Source organism: Odocoileus virginianus, chromosome 14 (assembly GCF_023699985.2).
Source record: "Odocoileus virginianus isolate 20LAN1187 ecotype Illinois chromosome 14, Ovbor_1.2, whole genome shotgun sequence".
NCBI classification, from domain to species: Eukaryota; Metazoa; Chordata; class Mammalia; order Artiodactyla; family Cervidae; genus Odocoileus; species Odocoileus virginianus.
In genome coordinates this window covers 28,288,496-28,307,825 of record NC_069687.1, presented here as the reverse complement: position 1 = coordinate 28,307,825, position 19,330 = coordinate 28,288,496, and the positions used below count along the sequence as shown (strand labels likewise).

Genomic DNA, 19,330 nt, shown 5'->3' with positions numbered 1-19,330 from the left:
TCAGTTCATTTCAGTCACTCAGTCGTGTCCGATTCTTTGCGACCCCATGAATCGAAGCACGCCAGGCCTCCCTGTCCAAACCCTTAAGCAGACCTTTACACAGGTGAAAAATCCAGAGCTGCTCCAACCAGCCTTCCTTCTCCTCCATTTCAGGTTCTACTGGCAGATTACATTACTTTGTCCCCACATCACTTCTAATCTCCTTCTGGTCCTGTACAACAGAAGAAACAAATGAAACTCCCCCTGTCTCTAGAAAAATGCTTAAAACACTTGACTCTGTCACTTACAGGCAGTCACATGATTTCTTCCTCTGTTGCCCGCCCTTTGTTGTTCATTGAAATTCCCTTCTCCTGTGGTTTACCACATTCTGCTTCCTATTAGATTTGCAAATTTATTTCCCTTTTTGGAGTATAAAGCCCTCTGAAAGTAGACAGCTTATCTTAGCCTTCTTTCCAGCTTCTCACAACCAAATTCAGTGTCTTGCATGTGCAAGTCTTTTATCCGTGTATGTTGAATAACCAGCTGTCCATTCTTTCTAGTTTGAACTTTCTGTAATGATGGGAGCTGCCCCCTTTTGACCATCCCGGTAGAGCAGGGCCTTCAGAGTCATTGCTGTGCTGTGTGCAACTTGGGGAAGTTTCTCAGCCTCTCCATCCCTGTTTCTTGTTGTTAGTGGGGCTAGTACTCATACCGTCTGAGTGTGGTTGTAAGAATCAAATGACTTCACTCATGTAAAATCCTGAAATAATGAGCTTTACCCCAGCAATAGCTTCTAAGATTGTAGTAATAATAGCATCTATTATAATAACAGTAACAGTAACAGTAATGATGATGATGATTTTATCATCATCCTCCAGGTTCCCAGCACTAAAGCCAAGTCATAAGGTATACGTTAGACCATCAGTGAGTCTGAATGTGACTGCTTAGACCTGAGGTGGTGGTGGTGTTGTTAATACTAAATCAGTCTTTTTTGTTGTAAGTATAACACATTGATTCCTTGGCATCACAGAGTTGCCTGTATTCAGGTCTTTCATATTGAAGGTGTAATTTCCCTGTATGAATTTCATAGCTAAGCTTACCTGCCCTCTGTAAAGTGGTTTACATCATGTCTGGAAAACCTTCCTTCTCTTCTGCAGATATGGTGTTGGTCCTGCCACAACGGATGCGCCCTCTTGAAAATGTCGGCCCTGCCCAAAGAACAGGATGACGGCATGTTGCAGATCCAGAAGAACTTCGTGGATAGGTCAGCACTGTTGCACATCTTGTTATCGTTTAGTTGGCTTTGTGGTTTTCCGGGAAGCTGGGAACAGTTCTTGGGAGTAAGTCCATTTCAGTTTACCTACTGTTAAAGCCCTCGAGTGCCAGGAATACAACTCAGCAAGGTTGTTTTTAAATTGAAAAAGAGTCAGGATGACATGGTCCTGAAGTGCATCAACTGCATTGTATTGAGAGACACATGGCGGAAGCATTTAGGGGGAAGCAGTCTGATGGCTTTAATATTGACAGTTGTGAAATTTGGGTCAAGGTATAGATGTCACTGTGCTATTCTTTTCTGGCATGTTTGAAATTTTTCAAAATAAAAAAGTTAAACATTTTTATTCACCCCTAAACTGAATGAGTTTAAAAACAAGAAAAGGAGTGGACTTAGGAGTTAAATTGCCTTGGTTCACATCCTGGCTCTTTCAGCTTATAAACTTGGTGGTTCTGCTCCTTGTCCCTGAGTTCCTGGCTCCGGTTGACCAGGAGTGGCCGCTGGGGGTAGTTGCTTCACTGGGGAGGAGTCGGTGGGAGCTCTGCACACAGATCCTGGCGCCTAGGAAGTGCTCAGGAGAAACAAACTTTCTGACTCAGGCCTGCTCTTCTAATCTCTCATTCCTTTCTGATACCTAGGATTTACAAGACTGTCCACAGGCCCCCCTATGAGACTGCTAAAACTGAAGACCTCTCAAGCAACTTCCTGTCCCTGCAGGAAATCCAGATGGCTTACTCTAAGTTCAAACAGCTGTTTCTGATAGGTGAGAAGAACACTGAGCCAAAACTCACTGTCACCTGGAAAAAGACATGCTGCATGGCTCGGGTGAAAGGCGATGCCTTGTCCCTGGGCTCCTCATGGTTGGACACGGCTGTGGGGGTAGGGGTCACAGAACAGAGGGGCTGGTTACCATGGGGTGGGCGGCCCTGGCCACACTTCCTCCCACCGTTTTCCCCTGGGCTTTTGTCCCATTGCCCCTTCTCAGAGCAATGAACACAGAGCCACCCTTCTCCTCTCTTCCTTCCCTAGCAGTGAGCATTGGGCTTCTCCCTTTAGAAGTTGTAGAACTATGCAGTACCTGTATTCCCCAGTCAGTCACCTGTTGATTCTTTTCACTCCTTTTTTTCTGGTGGCACCACGTGGCTTATGGGATCTAGTTCCCCAACCAGGGATTGAACCCAGGCCTGCAGCAGTGAAAGCGCTGAGTCCTAACCACTGTACTGCCAGGGAATTCCCTATTATCTTCACTCTTTTTTTTAAAAAAAGATATTTTATTCATTAATTTATGTGTCAAGCTGCACTGGATCTTAGTTGCAGCACACAGGATCTCCGATGTTCTTTGTAGCATGTGAAATCTTTTAGTTGTGCCATGCAGACTCTTAACTGAGGCGTGCAGACTCTGTAGTTGCAACATGTGGGATCTAGTTCCCTGACCAGGGATAGAACCAGGCCCCCTTCATTGGGAAGGATGAGTCTTAGCCACTGGACCACCAGGGAAGTTCCCTCCCTTCACTCTTTTTTTCAAATGTATGTGTTTTTAATCGAAGGATAATTGCGTTACAATATTGTGTTAGTTTTTGCCATACATCAACATGTATCAGCCATTGACACACATATGTCCCCCCTCTCTTTACTCTTGAATGCCTGTTTACCCTCTGAGATTCGTCACGCTTATTGGCAGTTTCCCAGCTTTTCCTTTTTAGCCTGGTGGTCTAACTTAGGATTTACTCAGTCATTCAGCCAAGGTGTGTTGCATTTGGATTATACACACCAGCTATGCCAGGCATTGGAGACAAAGATGACTGTGACACCAAGGGAAACCAGTGTGCCCCTCTAACTGGAACACACAGAAAGGAGAAGTAAGAAATTGCTTTGGTTTATCCAGGACTGTTATTCTCCACTTCTTTTGTGACTATCCAGTACTGGCAGGGGTATCTGCCTTCTCACTGATTTGAGTTTGCAACTTTCACATGACATATACTTATGCAGCGCTTCTGTCTCCAGTTGGGTTAGGAGGTTGTGTCCAGTGTGCAGGATAATGTGTGTGTGTTTAAGACTCCAATGGAAGCTAGCTCTCCCTTCAAGTTTCCACGGCATCAGGACATGGCCTGTTGCATCTTCCGCTTCTAAGAGCAGCAGGCTGAATGTTGACTGTGTCTGCCTAAAGCATGTTTCTCTCCTTGTCGAGTTACAGAATGACTGTGGCTTGGTAGACAGATTGTAGGGCACTTTTTTACTTGTGCAAAAAAAGTCTGGTTTTGACTGCCACACCCTTCTAGAGATTTACAGTTCAAAAGCCACTTCAGCTGAAGGCTTGAAATGCGCTTTACTTAACGGAGCAGGGCCATGCCAGTGAGCAGCACAGGTTCTCCAGCAGCGTGTCAGCAAACAGTGCCCGACTTCTTCACTCTGTTTCTTTTCTTTTCAGATAACAGTACTGAATTTTGGGACACAGACATCAAATGGTTTTCCCTGCTGGAAAGTAGCAGCTGGCTGGACATAATCAGGTATTTCAAGGCATTGTTTTGCTCGTAAATTTCACAGTTCTGTAAACCAAAGTAGTAAAGCAAACTGACAAATAATTTAACTGTTTTCTATTTCACAGTTAAATATTCTAGGTCACATGTTCTGTTCAGGGCTCAGCTGGATTTTACATTCGTTATTTATTGTTTCTGTGCATGTCTGATCAGAATTTACGAATATGCTACCTGCCCACACAGATCTGCTCCTGAGACTACGGACCAGGGATGGGAAGGCTGCATAAAAGGGGGTGTGGGACCCCAGCATTCTAATTGAACTGCGGTGCTCACCTCCAGGGAGGAGGCTGGGAGTTGGGAAGGTGGGGAATGCTGAGTTTTTTGGTTTTGTTTTTATTTGGTGGTGGGGGGTGGTGGTGACAATCAGGGATTTAATAACCTGCATCCTTGCAATAAAAGTATGGAGTCCTAACCGCTAGATGGCGAGGGAAATTCCCAGATGTTGAGTTTTTATTGAATACTTTTTTAGAAGAATTCTCTTTTATGTCTCTTACATATTAAATTTATTTTTAATATAATGAATGCCAATTAGCCTTTTTCATTTTGGGGATTAAATAGAGATTCTGAGAGAACAAAACTTTATTCCCTGTCCTACTTCCTGTTTTGAATAGCTTCTCTCCATTGCCCTTAAACAGAGGCGAGGGCAGAGGGAGGCACAGAACAGGCACGATGCTGGGGTGAGAGCCAGTGAGAGAATGGCTCCAGCCCCGGGGCACCGCTGAGGACAGGGCAGGCCCCTCTCTCCCCTCGCTCTGCGTTCTCCCTTAGACCTGCCTGGTTTGTACAGAGGAGCCGCAGGCCTCCAGACCCTTCTTAGCAAATAGGTTTTGACGAGCCTGCTGCATGTCCCATAATTTGAATATATAACTGCAAGTATTGTGATAGATACTGTAAAATAAGAGGCCCTTTCCTTCTGTGGGGCTTGTAGAGAAGGTGTGCGTCCATAACTGGGTAAAGAGCCTGGGGGAGGCACCCCCAAGGCAGGGTTATCAGTCCAGAAGGTGGAGCTGCTGATGATGGCAGCAGTTTCAAAGGGAATAGTATATCTAGAGAGACAAAGGGATTTGGGGGCACAGTGGGCCTTTCCAGATAGGCAGATCCGTTTAGCCAATGATCTTGAATTAAACAAAATCAGCCTGTAGCACAGCCTCCAGATATAGACATTTTTGGGTCTTACTAGGACTCACTGCCACACTCAGGTATAAATCTGCAGTAAGAATTCCCAGTTTAGGAATCACCTAAGAGCATTTTTTTTACGTCCAACTTTGGAATTCCCTTCTGAAAATTATAAGTTTCTAATAGGCAGATGAATGTTTTGCAGTACCTGAATAGTATAAACAATAATTTGTTTCTTTCTGAAGAATTTTAGTATAACACAGTAAATGAGATGGAATACTGAAGATCAAGTTAGACCACCTCTAAATTTCTTGTTGTTCACGATAACAAGCTCAAGATCTAATATCTGTTTTACTTGTCTCTCTCCTATATAGGCGCTGCCTGAAAAAAGCAGTAGAGATTATAGAATGTCTAGAAGCCCAAAACATGAACGTTCTTCTTTTAGGTAATACATTTAAAGCACAAAGGGTGGTTTCCTTTTTCTTCTACTTGGGGTTCTGTTTCTGTATATAGAGATTTATGTAAGTGGAATTGTCTTGTAAGAGGAATGAGCTAGTGTAGAAATCCTTCCCATACTTTTTACCCTGACCTTGGAATCCTTGCCTTGGATTTCATTGTTATAGTTTAAAAATAAATTCCTTCACTTGGAACTTGGCAGACGTATTCGCAGCCCAAGAAGGAATTGTTTGGTATCTTTACCAAAGCTCACATTTCCTGATATTTTGGGGTTTTGTTTCGTACTAACTCAGTTAAAGTTTGGATGACCTGTTTTGTATGAAGAGACCCATGGATGGTTTAATTCTTATTTCTACATCTTTGTGTCTGACAGCTTTGTGCACTTGTTGTAGAAACTGTGTGGTCCACGATTTCCTTTTCCTCAGTGGACTGAAGCTGCTGTACATGTGGACCGGACATACACGCCCAGAATGTATAAGCCTCGTGCAACAAAGATTGTTGCTGGGATTGGTTAGATCTGAGCTAAATTATTATCTGCCATTTTGAATATTTAAAGTTTCTCGTGGCCCCATGCTTTAAGCAGAGTGTCTCATGCTTCCACACCCTCAAGCTTTTATCATTTTTCTGACACTCTCTAGGAGAGTGTCAGACTCCTGGGGCTTAGTTTCTGTGAGCAGACCGGAAATGTGTCAGCCTGTGGCTTCTGTACCCTCTGACTTAAATTTTAACACGCGGACTGAGCACTCCTACATATGGAGCTGTATGCTGCTGCCTTCTAGAAGTTTACACCCTATTGAGTTTGAGAGAGAGCGGCATAAGGGTGTTATTGAAAAAGATCTGGTTAACAGCAGCCGAGCAGAGTATCGAGTAACTGGTGAAAAGGAGGGATAAAGACTGGGGGGGCTGAGAAGTGCAAGTACCCGGGTCAGACTGCACAACCCCAGAGGTGCGCAGAGTGAAGTGAGAATGGTCAGCGGATGAGGCTGAGCTGTGCGTCACTCCCTGACGGACGGCGGAGCTGTGTCTTCTCTGAAGTCTTACTCTCTAGCCACTCTTCCTGAGACTTGTAGGTGTACTGATAACATACTTCATACGCAAGAAGGAAGATTCTCTTGAAAACTGAAACTTGTTTCTAAAGAAGGACGAATATAAAAATCTGTTTCTTCTGAACCCTTGTGTTCCCATAGTTTAGACTTATTTTCCTGGAGGAGATATAGGAGCACAGTAAGCCTGGTCTTGGAGTGCTTCCTGGTCTCGGGGTCACAGGAGAGGTTAACAGTGCAAATGACTCCCTACTTAGGATTCATTCTGAAGCTTGTCTAACCCTGTGACTACCAGAACCATCGTCCTCATGGATGTTTTAAAATAGCAACTTGAGTGGCACTTCTTTTCATAAAGTAGAAACTACGAGGATGTAGACCTTGACTTTCAGGACTGTAAAACTCTTAAGACAAATGCCCAGATAGAGACGTATGTTGCTATTTGCTGTGAGTGATGGATGGTGAACAAGGATATGAGCGGAGTTTTCATCATGTAACTTTTGTACCATCGCCCGAGGGGTGGACACATGGCTTATACGTAACCAGCGAGAGTTTCACCTCTAGTCTAGGCAGGCCCCTCCATGCTCTCAGACAAAAATGGACGGAGCCATGGAGCTGACAATCAGAGAACATTTTGGTGCAATCCAGGAATGTTACCCTTTCTCCAAAGCAGAGATAGTGGAGGAAAGGTGGATGAGAGGCAGCTGAACCGTAAACAGTGAGTTCAGGGATGGCGATCCTGACGCCCCAGCTGAAAGGGTTTTAAACTTGGTCTGTGGAGCCCACAAGCCGCCGTACCTGTGCCCTCATTGTGTGGTGCGTCTGACCTCCCCGCATGCTGACACTAGGTTTGCTGCGTTGGATCTATTCACCAGTGAGGAGTCCATCATTAGTGCCAGTGTGCGCTGGAGCCGGTGCCAGCCAGGCCAGAAGCGTTAGTCTCTCAAGCTGAACACGTTACCTCTTGGCACCAATGGCTCAGCCTTTTTGGGAATTAGAACTTGACTGTCGGGATGGACGTAGGTGTGGGGGCCCCGCTTTCGCCTGCACCCTCCGTAGCTCTTGTAACACTTGGTCCCCTCTTTCCTTCCTGCGCTGTTGCCCGGCAACCCCCCGCCCCACCCACCACAGAGGACCACGCCTCCGACCTCTGCTGCCTCATTTCTTCTCTGGTGCAAGTGATGATGGACCCCCACTGTCGAACCATTTTCGGTTTCCAGAGCCTTGTCCAAAAGGAGTGGATCATGGGTGGGCACTGCTTCCTGGACCGCTGCAACCACCTCCGTCAGAGCGACAAGGAGGAGGTGAGTGTCCTCGGCGCAGACCTGGGCAGCCTTGAGGATGCGGAGCCCTGTCTCTGCACGGTGCACACCTTAGGAGCTTGTCAGCAAGGCGAGGACAGGTCACTGGTCAGTGACTCTGAGTGATCTAAACACTGGAAACCTTTCCCAGGGAAAGGGATATTCATTAGCAAGTGTGTTCGGAGCCTTCTCTTCTAAACTGTGTGTCCCAAGGGTGTATTATAGTTCATAGTGGAAGTGATGTTGACTTGTAAAACTTAAATAAAAATGAACTCTGTGGAACTCCCACAATTTCTGCTAAGTTAGTCTTGGCAAAAAAAAATAAATAGGGTACATGTTTCCCTGTACATACAAAATAACACATAATAACCAGAAAATACGTAATGATACATACAAAATACATAATAACAAAATACATAATAACACAAAGTAAATTTCCCTTGCAATAAACCCTTTCAAAATAAAGCCCAGGGTTATGTGAATGCTATCCATTTCCCGGGCCTTCGCCATGATAGCTGCAGGCCTGGGCTTCTGAATTTAAGCGCTGGAGAGATAGTGAGACAGTTTTAGTGAAAACGAGCCCCCCCCCCCCACCCCTCAACTGGGATATACTTGTCTCAGTTATAACTGTACCAACTGCTTTGACTGCATTGTTAACGACCATGGAAGAAAAAATGAAAAATCACCTGCAGAGCTAACATATGCTAGCAGGGCGACTGGTGGTTTTTCTTCCCCCAGATAATAGGCATGTCTGTCTGCGGTGCTGGACAGCTTGACACAGCGACTCTGGAAACAGAGCTGAGGTTTCTGCCCGTAAGGGCTTGGTGTGTCCTGGGAGACCAGGCCGCTCTTGCTGGGTCTGCACATTTCTCTGAGGCCTGGTCTATACTCATCCGTGTCCCATCAGGCTGATGGTGAATATGCGTCACCATCGTTCAGTCTTAGAAGGGACTTGCCTTTCTGAGAAACTAATTCAAAAGGTTGCTGGCACTCAACAGAGAGTTGGTACTGTGTCGGGAAGAGGGTGTTTTTGCACATCTTGTGTAGTCTGTGTATCTTGAGAGTAGGGAGACGGATGGGCACCGTGTCTAAAGGGGAAGGAGCCCCAGAGCAGATCCGCCTGCTCGCCCAGGGCTGGGAGGAGTCACCTGTACTTTCTGAGCCCATTTCCCTGACTGTGCTATGAGATTCAGATATTTTCCACTCTGGTCTAATGCCACTGAATGTAACATGACATATGAGATAAAGCTGCCACGTAGACCTTTCTTCACATCTCAACATCGACACCCTGGAGTTTTGACGGAAAACTGGGTGGTCCAGTTTGTGATGTAATTGACGCAGCCTGGGACTGAGTCAAGAGCTGGACTGCCGGCTCCCGCCTCTGGGACTGAGTCAAGAGCTGGACTGCCAGCTCCCGCCTCTCAGGAGCTGCGTGTGAGACCTCAGCCGGGCCCGGGAGTGGAGAGGCCGAGACGTAGTCTGCCTTGTCCACCTTACAGGGTCACTGGTGACTGGAGGAGGAGCGCTGGGGAACAACAGGGTGCCCTCAGAAGCTCCACTGAGAAAGAGCTTGCCTCTGAAGCTAATAAAAGATGCCACCGATGAAAAAAAATGCATTTGTGAAAAATGTTAGAAACTCATTTTTGCCGCTTCTGCTTTCTCTCCCATCCTCTTTCTCTTCTGAGCCCTCATTGTCAGGGCGCTGTGCATAGTCGCTCAGTCTTTGTTACCCCATGGACTATAGCCCACCAGGCTCCTCTGTCCATGGGGATTCTCCAGGCCAGAATACTGGAGTGGGTAGCCTTTCTCTTCCCCAGGGGATCTTCCCGACCCAGAGATCAAACCCAGGTCTCCCACATTGCAGGCAGATTCTTGAGGAGATTTTCCTTCTTCATCTCCGGAATGTCTTTCACTTAGGGAGCTACTGCCGAGTCCTGAGGTTAATCCAAGGGGTGTGTGGGTTTTCAGGCAAGCACCTTTATCTCTGGGGTTGGGATGCAGTTGGGAATGGCAGTCACCTGGAGTGTGCTTCCCAGAGCATGCAGTGCCCAGGAGAGGCTACTCCACGGCTGTCGAGGTGGCTGCCCTGTACCCGGGACCGCTGGCTCCGGACCGCTGGCACCCCTCCATCACGTGTGTCTTGTCTTCACGCAGGCGCCCGTGTTCCTGCTCTTCTTGGACTGCGTGTGGCAGCTGGTGCACCAGCACCCCCCAGCGTTTGAGTTCACGGAGACGTACCTGACCGTTTTGTCAGACAGCCTGTACATACCTATTTTTAGCACTTTCTTCTTCAATTCGCCTCATCAAAAAGATACGAACGTGGTAAGAGTCACTCTTAGGAACCTGTGTATTGAAGAAGCCGTGTCTAACAAGTAGGATGTAAGAGGAGTGATGATGAAAATGATATTTTCTTTATAACAGTGATTACGCAGAGGGCCCTGTTCTGAGCGCTCTCCGGGTATTGATATGTAATCCTCAAGTCCGAATTACTGTTATCTCTGAGAGTGAGTCACTGAGACAGTGAGGCAGTCGCCCTGGGTCACAGGGTAAATATCGGGGCTGGGAGCCGGTGTGAGATCTGGGGATTAAGCACATTAAAAGTAGTCTTTGTGAACAGCTCAGATGCCTTCTCTTCCACTTGATGGATGCCTGGAGTGACTCAGAAGAGAGTGGAGGCCGCCCAGGAGAGCTGGGCTTTCACTCTCCGCCTTAGACATCTTTATAGTCTCCCTTGAGGCCCTCCTCCCGAGGCTTCAACCCTGCACCATCAGGGCTCCGACTAGCCCTTTGGGGACCTGGGGTTTGCTGGAGCTGCCCTCCAGGTGGACCTTACCACATCTCACGGGGAGTGGGAAACAGCGCCCGGGCCTCCAGTCACACAGCCTTGCTGCTCACCAGCCTCATGGCCTCAGGTGGTTCACTTCCGTTTTCCCAGCCTCCATTTCCCCAAAGGTAAATTGGAAAACTAGGAGCGACCTCCTGGGGGTGTGGTGAGCGTGTGCAGCCCAGTGGCCGGGGCAAGTTCTGGGAGTAACGTGTCCTGCCTCCTCCCCACCTAAAGCCATCGGTGAGCGATCACCGACGGCCTCAGCCTTCCCTTGCGGTGCCGCGGAGGCGAGGTCTCAGGGCAGGCTGGCTGTGCCGTCCTGGAGCCTGTCTCTCGGCACTGTCTGCTCTCCTCAGCCCTCCCTGCAAACACAGTGACCTCTGCTTGTTTTGGCAGGGCAGGGAGAGCCAGGACTCACAAAGCAAGCCTTTGAATCTGCTCACCGTGTGGGACTGGTCCGTGCAGTTTGAACCCAAAGCCCAGACGTTGCTCACAAACCCTCTTTACGTGGAGAAGCCAAAACTGGAGAAAGCCCAGCGGAAAGGAACGCATTTCAAAGTAAGATTTGTGCGTGTGTAACCCCCTCGTCTGTGCAGAGATCTCCTTATCTGGAAGGATTACATTTAACCTGTGGATTCTGGGCACAGTCACAGAGTCGAGACTGTGATGGGCAGGTTGTCAGGGCCCCTGAGAATCCTTGCCTTCGGCAGATGCACGTTTGTCCTGAGTGTCACTGGGGGTGCCGCGGGGAATCGAGGGTCTCAGCCCTGCCCAAGTGTGATTGATACGGCCGAGGGAACACTGATCACAGCGTGGGTTTATGTCCTCTGTACCAGTTCAAGTCTTCACTAACAAGGCCTCTCTTCGTGCTAAAAATGGTGTTTGTGACTGACATGTTTTGTCAGGGGCCACAGAGCTCTGGCACAACCACCTCCCCCCCATTCTGCTGGAGCTGGAAGCCAGCCATGGGCACCATGTGAGCAGACGGGCCTGGCTGTGCTCCGGGATTTAAGAGGCTGGCCCGGGCCAGAGTGGGCCCGTGGGCTGTTATTTGCGGACCTGGGCTTAAATGACAATCATCAAATTATTTGGGTTTCGCTTTAGATATTTGTTCCTGATTTTACTAGTTATTAAAACTCCGACATTGCCTAGATGTTGTATGATGTACATGGCATTTCTTATTCTTTCTCCTGACTTCGGAGCCCCCCCACAAAGAGGAGAGCAGGGTGGTCAGTTATGGTCACTCGCAAGTCGGAGCATGTCACTGCCTACTCCACCACCATCTTTCTGATTCAGAAGTCCTGCGGGGCTGCTAGGAGCCTGGCCAGTTCTGGTGCGGGAGATGGCTCCGTTCTAAAGGGGCTTGGGGACCCACGAGCCAATGCCAGCACTCACAGAAGGTGCCTCTGCTGGCTGCCGCTTCACCCCTCCGAGGGTCCTCAGGCCCTGCCTGGGTGTTAGCGCTCCTGGTCCAACCTCTGTCCTGTGTGCGGGGCCAGGACCGCCCTGTGCTCCAGCACAGCCGGGCCGGAGGTCGGTTTCGCCGGTGAGCTGTGCCCCCTGGTGGCTGCACACACACCTCCCGCCGGGTCCGGACGGCCCAGCTGCCCCCACCAGAGGGGCAAGGGCCCTCAGAGGTCCGAGGGAGGAAGTGAAAGTCTACCTGTAAGGCCTTTTCTCCGCCCAGGCCCCTTTTCTCTGAGGGTCCCTTCTTGTAGGTGGCAGTGGAGAACCTAAGGGCCCAGGTTCCAGGAGCTGGCCCGTGGGAGAGGCTTGAGCTGCAGGTCAGGGCATCTGAGGTTGTATTAGCTCATGCAGGGCCAGCATTGGGCTGACGAGAACCTTTGAGGCCGTGGGGTGAGGAGTCCTGGAGTCAGGCTTGGGGCCTCTTGTTGGGGGACAGGCAGCCTTGGAGACATTCTGTAGAGACCAAAGAGCCATAGCCAACCACGGCTGCCCTGGGAATGCCCAGTGCGCTGCCCCGGGAATTACCCCTCCAAACCATGGGGTCCGCTCAGGTGTGGGGTCCCAGCCACAGCCCCTGGCCTTGACCAGGCTACAGGGACACAGTGCTGCCCCCACCTGGCCTGTCCAGAGCTCTCCATTCACTTTGGGCTTGAGAGGAGGGCTTCCAAGACTGTTAAGAGTCCGGGCTCCCTCCGGAGCCAGACGGTGTGAAACCACACCTGGCACTTGGTAGCTGGGGCCTTTGCGGTTGACTTAACCACTGCGCCTTAGTTTTCTCATGTGTCAAATGGGGCCGTAATGGTGACTCCTTACCAATAATGGGTGAGTGGTTGCATGTTAAGCTCTGAGCATGGAACCCGGCAGGCGGTGATGGTCCCACCTGCTTCCCTTCCCCTGACTCACCTGGGTCACTGGGCAGAAGAGGCCGGCCCCCAACTCTCCTGCCCCCAGGTGGCAAGTCAGAAATCCTGGTCATCTCTGACTTGGGGTGTTGTAAATGGTTTTGCTTTCTACGTTATATTTTTATTGTTTGTTCTACACTTCTTAATAAGGACGAACCACTGGTAGGAACATGTTACAGAGGCCTAGCCCCAAAATAAAACTTCTGTCTCTTCTTATTTCACATGACACCTCAGGAGCAAAAGAGATGGGGAGAAACAGCTCCTCAGATTTTTACCTTTATCTTCAGGCACCAAGGATCTGTTGCAACTGTCCTGACCATCCTTACAGCCCTCTCTCACTGCATCCCAAAATATAGCACCTAGCTTTGGCTGCAGATGAGATTCCTGAGGACAAGCATATAGATGCTCTCAGCATCTTCCACCCTGTGCAGCTCGCCGGCAAGAACATCCGGCCCAGTTAGACAGTCCTCAGGCTTCCTGTGCTCCCATCTGTCTCTTTGTCCAAAAGAACCTTTCTTTTTTTTTTTTTTTTTCCATTTATTTTTATCAGTTGGAGGCTAATTACTTTACATCATTACAGTAGTTTTTGTTATACATTGAAATGAATTAGCCATGGATTTACATGTATTCCCCATCCCAGTCCCCGCTCCCACCTCCCTCTCCACCCGATCCCTCTGGGTCTTCCCAGTGCACCATGCCCGAGCACTTGTCTCATGTACCCAACCTGGGCTGGTTATCTGTTTCACCCTAGATAATATACATGTTTCAATGCTGTTCTCTTGAAACATCCCATCCTCGCCTTCTCTGAGTCCACAAGTCTGTTCTATACATCTGAGTCTCTTTTTCTGTTTTGCATATAGGGTTATCGTTACCATCTTTCTAAAGTCCATATATATGTGTTAGTATACTGTAATGGTCTTTATCTTTCTGGCTTACTTCACTCTGTATAATGGGCTCCAGTTTCATCCATCTCATTAGAACTGATTCAAATGAATTCTTTTTAATGGCTGAGTAATATTCCATGGTGTATATGTACCACAGCTTCCTCATCCATTCGTCTGCTGATGGGCATCTCGGTTGCTTCCATGTCCTGGCTATTATAAACAGTGCTGCGATGAACACTGGGGTGCACGTGTCTCTTTCAGATCTGGTTTCCTTGGTGTGTATGCCCAGAAGTGGTATTGCTGGGTCATATGGCAGTTCTATTTCCAGCTTTTTAAGAAATCTCCACACTGTTTTCCATAGTGGCTGTACTAATTTGCATTCCCACCAACAGTGTAAGAGGGTTCCCTTTTCTCCACACCCTCTCCAGCATTTATTGCTTGTAGACTTTTGGATAGCAGCCATCCTGACTGGCGTGTAATGGTACCTCATTGTGGTTTTGATTTGCATTTCTCTGATAATGAGTGATGTTGAGCATCTTTTCATGTGTTTGTTAGCCATCTGTATGTCTTCCTTGGAGAAATGTCTGTTTAGTTCTTTGGCCCATTTTTTGATTGGGTCATTTATTTTTCTGGAATTGAGCTGGAGGAGTTGCTTGTATATTTTTGAGATTAATCCTTTGTCTGTTGCTTCGTTTGCTATTATTTTCTCCCAATCTGAGGGCTGTCTTTTCACCTTGCTTATAGTTTCCTTTGTTGTGCAAAAGCTTTTAAGTTTCATTAGGTCCCATTTGTTTATTTTTGCTTTTATTTCTGAAATTTTGGGATGTGGGTCATAGAGGATCCTGCTGTGATTTATGTCGGAGAGTGTTTTGCCTATGTTCTCCTCTAGGAGTTTGATAGTTTCTGGTCTTACATTTAGATCTTTAATCCATTTTGAGTTTATTTTTGTGTATGGTGTTAGAAAGTGTTCTAGTTTCATTCTTTTACAGGTGGTTGACCAGTTTTCCCAGCACCACTTGTTAAAGAGGTTATCTTTTTTCCATTGTATATCCTTGCCTCCTTTGTCAAAGATAAGGTGACCATAGGTTCGTGGACTTATCTCTGGGCTTTCTATTCTGTTCCATTGATCTATATTTCTGTCTTTGTGCCAGTACCATACTATCTTGATGACTGTGGCTTTGTAGTAGAGTCTGAAGTCAGGCAGATTGATTCCTCCAGTTCCATTCTTCTTTCTCAGGATTACTTTGGCTATTCGAGGTTTTTTGTATTTCCATACAAATTGTGAAATTATTTGTTCTAGTTCTGTGAAAAATACCGTTGGTAGTTTGATAGGGATTGCATTGAATCTATAGATTACTTTGGGTAGTATAGCCATTTTGACAATATTGATTCTTCCAATCCATGAACACGGTATGTTTCTCCATCTGTTTGTGTCCTCTTTGATTTCTTTCATCAGTGTTTTATAGTTTTCTATGTATAGGTCTTTTGTTTCTTTACAAAAGAACCTTTCTGATGTAGGCTTGACCTCCCACTGAATGCCTTACCCTCCCACCAGTTAGCCCTGTAAGCTGTTTCGTTGGAATGACAAGCTCTTCAGGTCGTTGGCCCTGCTTCCTCACAGGTGTTCAGGATATTGTGGAAGCTAGCCCCCTAAGTTTCTCAAAGAAGAAACATTCTGCTCCCTTCACAAATGAACCAGCCTCATCTCCAAACTCCCCTGACTCATCATCTGCCTCTCTTGTTATTCACTTATTTACCGGCTGCGCTCGGTCTTTGTTGGTCCACCCTGGCTTTTCTCTAGTCGCGGTGAGTTGGGACTAATCTTGCAGGGCACGGGCTTCTCTGGTTGCGGAGCTCTAGAGCCTGGGTGTACCGTGCTGTATAGTACAGTAGTTGTGGTACACGGCCTTACTTGCCTCTTGGCATGTGGAATCCTTCTGGACCAGGGATCAAACCCATGTCCCCTGCATTGGCAGGTGAGCTCCTAGCCCCTGGACTACCAGAGAGGTCCTCATCGTCTGCCTTAGCTTCAGCTTGTTCTTCACGAGTGCTTAATACCCTGCGCCAGGTCTCGCCCATTTGTTTAGCAACCCAGTGTGCATCTGATATGCTCATCATGGAATAAACAGGCATCCCCCACCCGCCCACTGCCACTTTCTCTCTGTGTGTGATGGCATTGTAATGAATTTGCGTTCACAGGGCAGTTCACATGACTTTCCTTAAAGTAGGATTATGCTTTTTTTGTTGTTTTTTTTGGATGGAAACAACCATCATTGTGCTCTTGGGCTAACCAAAGACTTTTTTTATTTGTGTTTTCTCTCAAAGCATCAAAGACAACTTTCTCTGCCCCTCACCCAATCGAAATCATCTCCCAAAAGAGGATTTTTCAGGGAAGAAACAGATCACTTAATTAAAAACCTGCTAGGCAAGAGAATCAGCAAACTGATCAACTCCTCGGAGGAGCTGCAGGACGGCTTCCGAGAGTTCTATGACGGCTGGCACAGCAGGCCCCCCAGCTACCAGGGGCTGCTGCTGCCTCACCTCGAGGGCCCGGAGATCAAAGTCTGGGCCCAGCGCTACTTGCGCTGGATTCCGGAGGCCCAGATCCTGGGTGGCGGCGGAGTGGCCACCATGAGCAAACTCTTGGAGATGATGGAGGAAGTCCAGCGCCTACAGGAGAAAATCGAGGCGAGACACCACAGCCAGGAGGCCCTCCAGGCAGAGGCTGCCTCGCCACCGAGGACCTCGGGCCGCCTGTCCTCCTTGTTCCCTTTCGCGCTGCTGCAGCGCCATCCCTCCAAGCCTGTCCTGCCCACCAGCGGGTGGAAAGCCTTGGGAGACGAAGACGACTTGGCCAAGCGAGAAGACGAGTTTGTGGACCTAGGGGACGTGTGACTGGCCTGCTCGGTGGCGGTGAGAGAGGACCCTCGCAGGCTGGGACAGGAGGTTGGACATGTCTGCTCTCCACGTCGGTGTGGAGGGCAAGCCTGGGTCTTCTGGAAAAGAGCTGGTTCTCGTTTCTCACCGCCCCCAGTTCTGAAAGACTATGCAGTTGACTACCCGTATTTGAGTATTATTGAAAGGAGTTAGTGCGTGACCCGTAATAGAGCTGTGGCCAGCGTCCTCTGCGTTAGTATCACTCGGACCCCACGGTAGCTACTTTACTACTTAGAAAGGGCTTTGGTTAGCTGTGCTTGGATGCTGTATGGTCCTCACATCTTTCCTGTGCCAGCGTGCTTTATCCAGTTGTCAGGAGTAGCGTCTCTCTAGCCCATCCTGGTTCAGAGCAAGTTCAGCTTTACATGGTATGTGTGTGTGTATGTGTGTGTGTGTTGGATTAACAGATTCAGACAGCGTTGTTAAGATGTATGGCCTTCATTTCCAAACCGTAGCAGTTTTCCTATGTCCTCTTGCCATGCGTGTCACCATCCTGACGTTCCCGACCACCCTCAGACTGTGTCACTTTATGTGGGGACGGGGGGCTGGCTCGTGGGCCGACTGCTCCAGGTCCCCCCCACCCTGCCCCACCACCGGCTGTGCACCGCTTTCCACCATCCCTACACACTCCCCGCCTTGGTGTACCTCGTCCTGGGATCTTGCTGCTAAGCCTGTGGGTCAGACTGGGGGAAATCTCTTAGGTTTGCCCAGAGGAGCCTCCATTCTCCCGGAGGCACGCAGTGTTTGAAAGAGGTTGCTTCACCTTTTTCCAACAGCATGCCAAGGCTTCAGAGCGTCTGTGACCGCCGTCCTCAGGCGGTGTCCCCAGTTTCTGCTACCTTACAGCCCAGTGAAGATCACTGTTGAATATGGCTATCATAGGGAAGCGGTCAAGCATAAGTCTCAGAAGTGATGGTGACCACATAGTACCTCAGCGATTTAAAAAGCCATAGAAGAAACTTGACTATGCCTGGTAACCTTCCTGGATCTGCTGTTTAAATGATCTATAGTTTTAAGTGCCAGAAAAGCACACTTAGTGAAGACCTGTTTTTTCATTCTCCGTGGAAACCTGTTCAGTTCCACAAAAGGAAGTGGGAAAGATGATCAATCTCACGTCAGAATGTTCCCTATCAGAAGTTTGCCTTTTATACCTGTTTGCTCTCCAGTATGGATTCCAATTTGAACATTACCTGTTTAGAAAAGCTTTCAGTTGCTGAAGGGCAATAAGAAAATTTGAAACTGTTGACAAAGAGGAGTTTCTCGGTTTGCACTGAATCGTCTTTTGTACACCACAAGAAATTGCTTTGCAGTCCTCCCCATGCCATGTTGATGTTCAAGCCTTGTTGGTCTGTTCAGACGATGGAGATTGAGGGGAGGGCAGGATTTATGCATCTGGGGCCAAACACATGCCCAGTCTTGGTTGCCTTAAGAGTCTCACTAGTAAGGTCAGTATAGGCTTGCAGTGGGGACTATAAATTGACCCTAAATCATTGGTTACGTTCTGTGGGCCTTCTTAAATTAGCACAAACCTCCTTTCCCTGCCCCACTGCCTCCCAGATACACTATGGAGTTAACTAGTTTTGTTACCATATTATAATGGGAATATTTATACAGTAGCCTCTTCAGTCTTAAGATCTTAGTAATTTTCATTCCAAAAATGCCCGGTGTGATGCTTTACACTCCATAAAGTATGGTTTAAAGGCACAAGGTCATGGCCCCTGTCATAGCAGTTGAATGTGCATTGAAATATTTTTCTATGATTTTTTTAAAATAAAATTACAATAGAAGAATAAGCTGTTTTAACATGTAAGGTCATGACAGTTTGTGTATTTATATCTGAAATGAGATTTCTATAAACTTGTATTTGTGTACAGGATTCTCAGTGGATTTATATATTGTGACATTTTTATTCAAGATTGAGATATGGATTATGGTTAACAGTAAAAGCTAAAATGAGATCATTTACTTTGTCTAAAATGCTGCACTGTGCACGTTTGGAAATGTATATTAATTTCCTGTATATAACATCTTGAGTTTGTTTATACCTCCAGGTTTTTACACTGAAGATAAATTAGCTTTAATTACATTAGAAACTTTTTTTTTTAAGGGAATAAGCTGTTGGGCTAAATCTGTATAAATGTGCTTTTTATTTTCTGGATGTTCAATGAAAGTTTATACTTGTATTTCACTGCATCATATCTGATTGCAGAAATTAAAGCACAATTTACAATACTGTATTTGGTGTGGTTGGTATAACATGGTGTATGATTATTTTCATTTAGTCACTGTGTTTGTCACGGTGGGGGTGGTTGATTGGTTAGTGGGTGGATGAAAAACTAATAACCAAATGGAGATTTAAAATTTCAGGAGGTGATAAAATACTATGACAAAAAATAAAATAGGGTAGCACCCTATAGGGTAAGGAGGTGGCGCTAGTGGTAAAGAATCTGCCTGCCAGTGCAGGAGACAGAAGAGACTCAGGTTGGAAGATCCATCCTCTGGAGCAGGCCTTGGCAACCCACTCCAGTGTTCTTGCCTGGAGAATCCCCATGGACAGAGAAGACTGGTGGGCTACAGTCCACAGTGTCACACAGAGTTGGACACAACTGAG

The 19,330-nt window shown here is 47.4% G+C and overlaps 1 protein-coding gene across 6 annotated transcripts in view; it reads left to right on the top strand.

Annotated features, from left to right (window-relative positions):
* The window catches only part of MTMR12 (myotubularin related protein 12), a 69,407-nt gene extending 50,451 nt beyond the window's left edge, over positions 1-18,956 (top strand). For all 6 annotated transcript variants that reach the window (XM_070476538.1, XM_070476542.1, XM_070476539.1 and 3 more), the window contains 8 exons: positions 1,137-1,243; positions 1,891-2,015; positions 3,681-3,759; positions 5,280-5,350; positions 7,533-7,705; positions 9,857-10,024; positions 10,926-11,087; positions 16,108-18,956. In XM_070476538.1, the coding sequence (XP_070332639.1) occupies positions 1,137-1,243; positions 1,891-2,015; positions 3,681-3,759; positions 5,280-5,350; positions 7,533-7,705; positions 9,857-10,024; positions 10,926-11,087; positions 16,108-16,677 (1,455 nt within the window). In that variant the 3' untranslated portion in view covers positions 16,678-18,956. The remainder of the gene's footprint in view (positions 1-1,136; positions 1,244-1,890; positions 2,016-3,680; positions 3,760-5,279; positions 5,351-7,532; positions 7,706-9,856; positions 10,025-10,925; positions 11,088-16,107) is intronic.
* Positions 18,957-19,330: the final 374 nt, after the last annotated feature.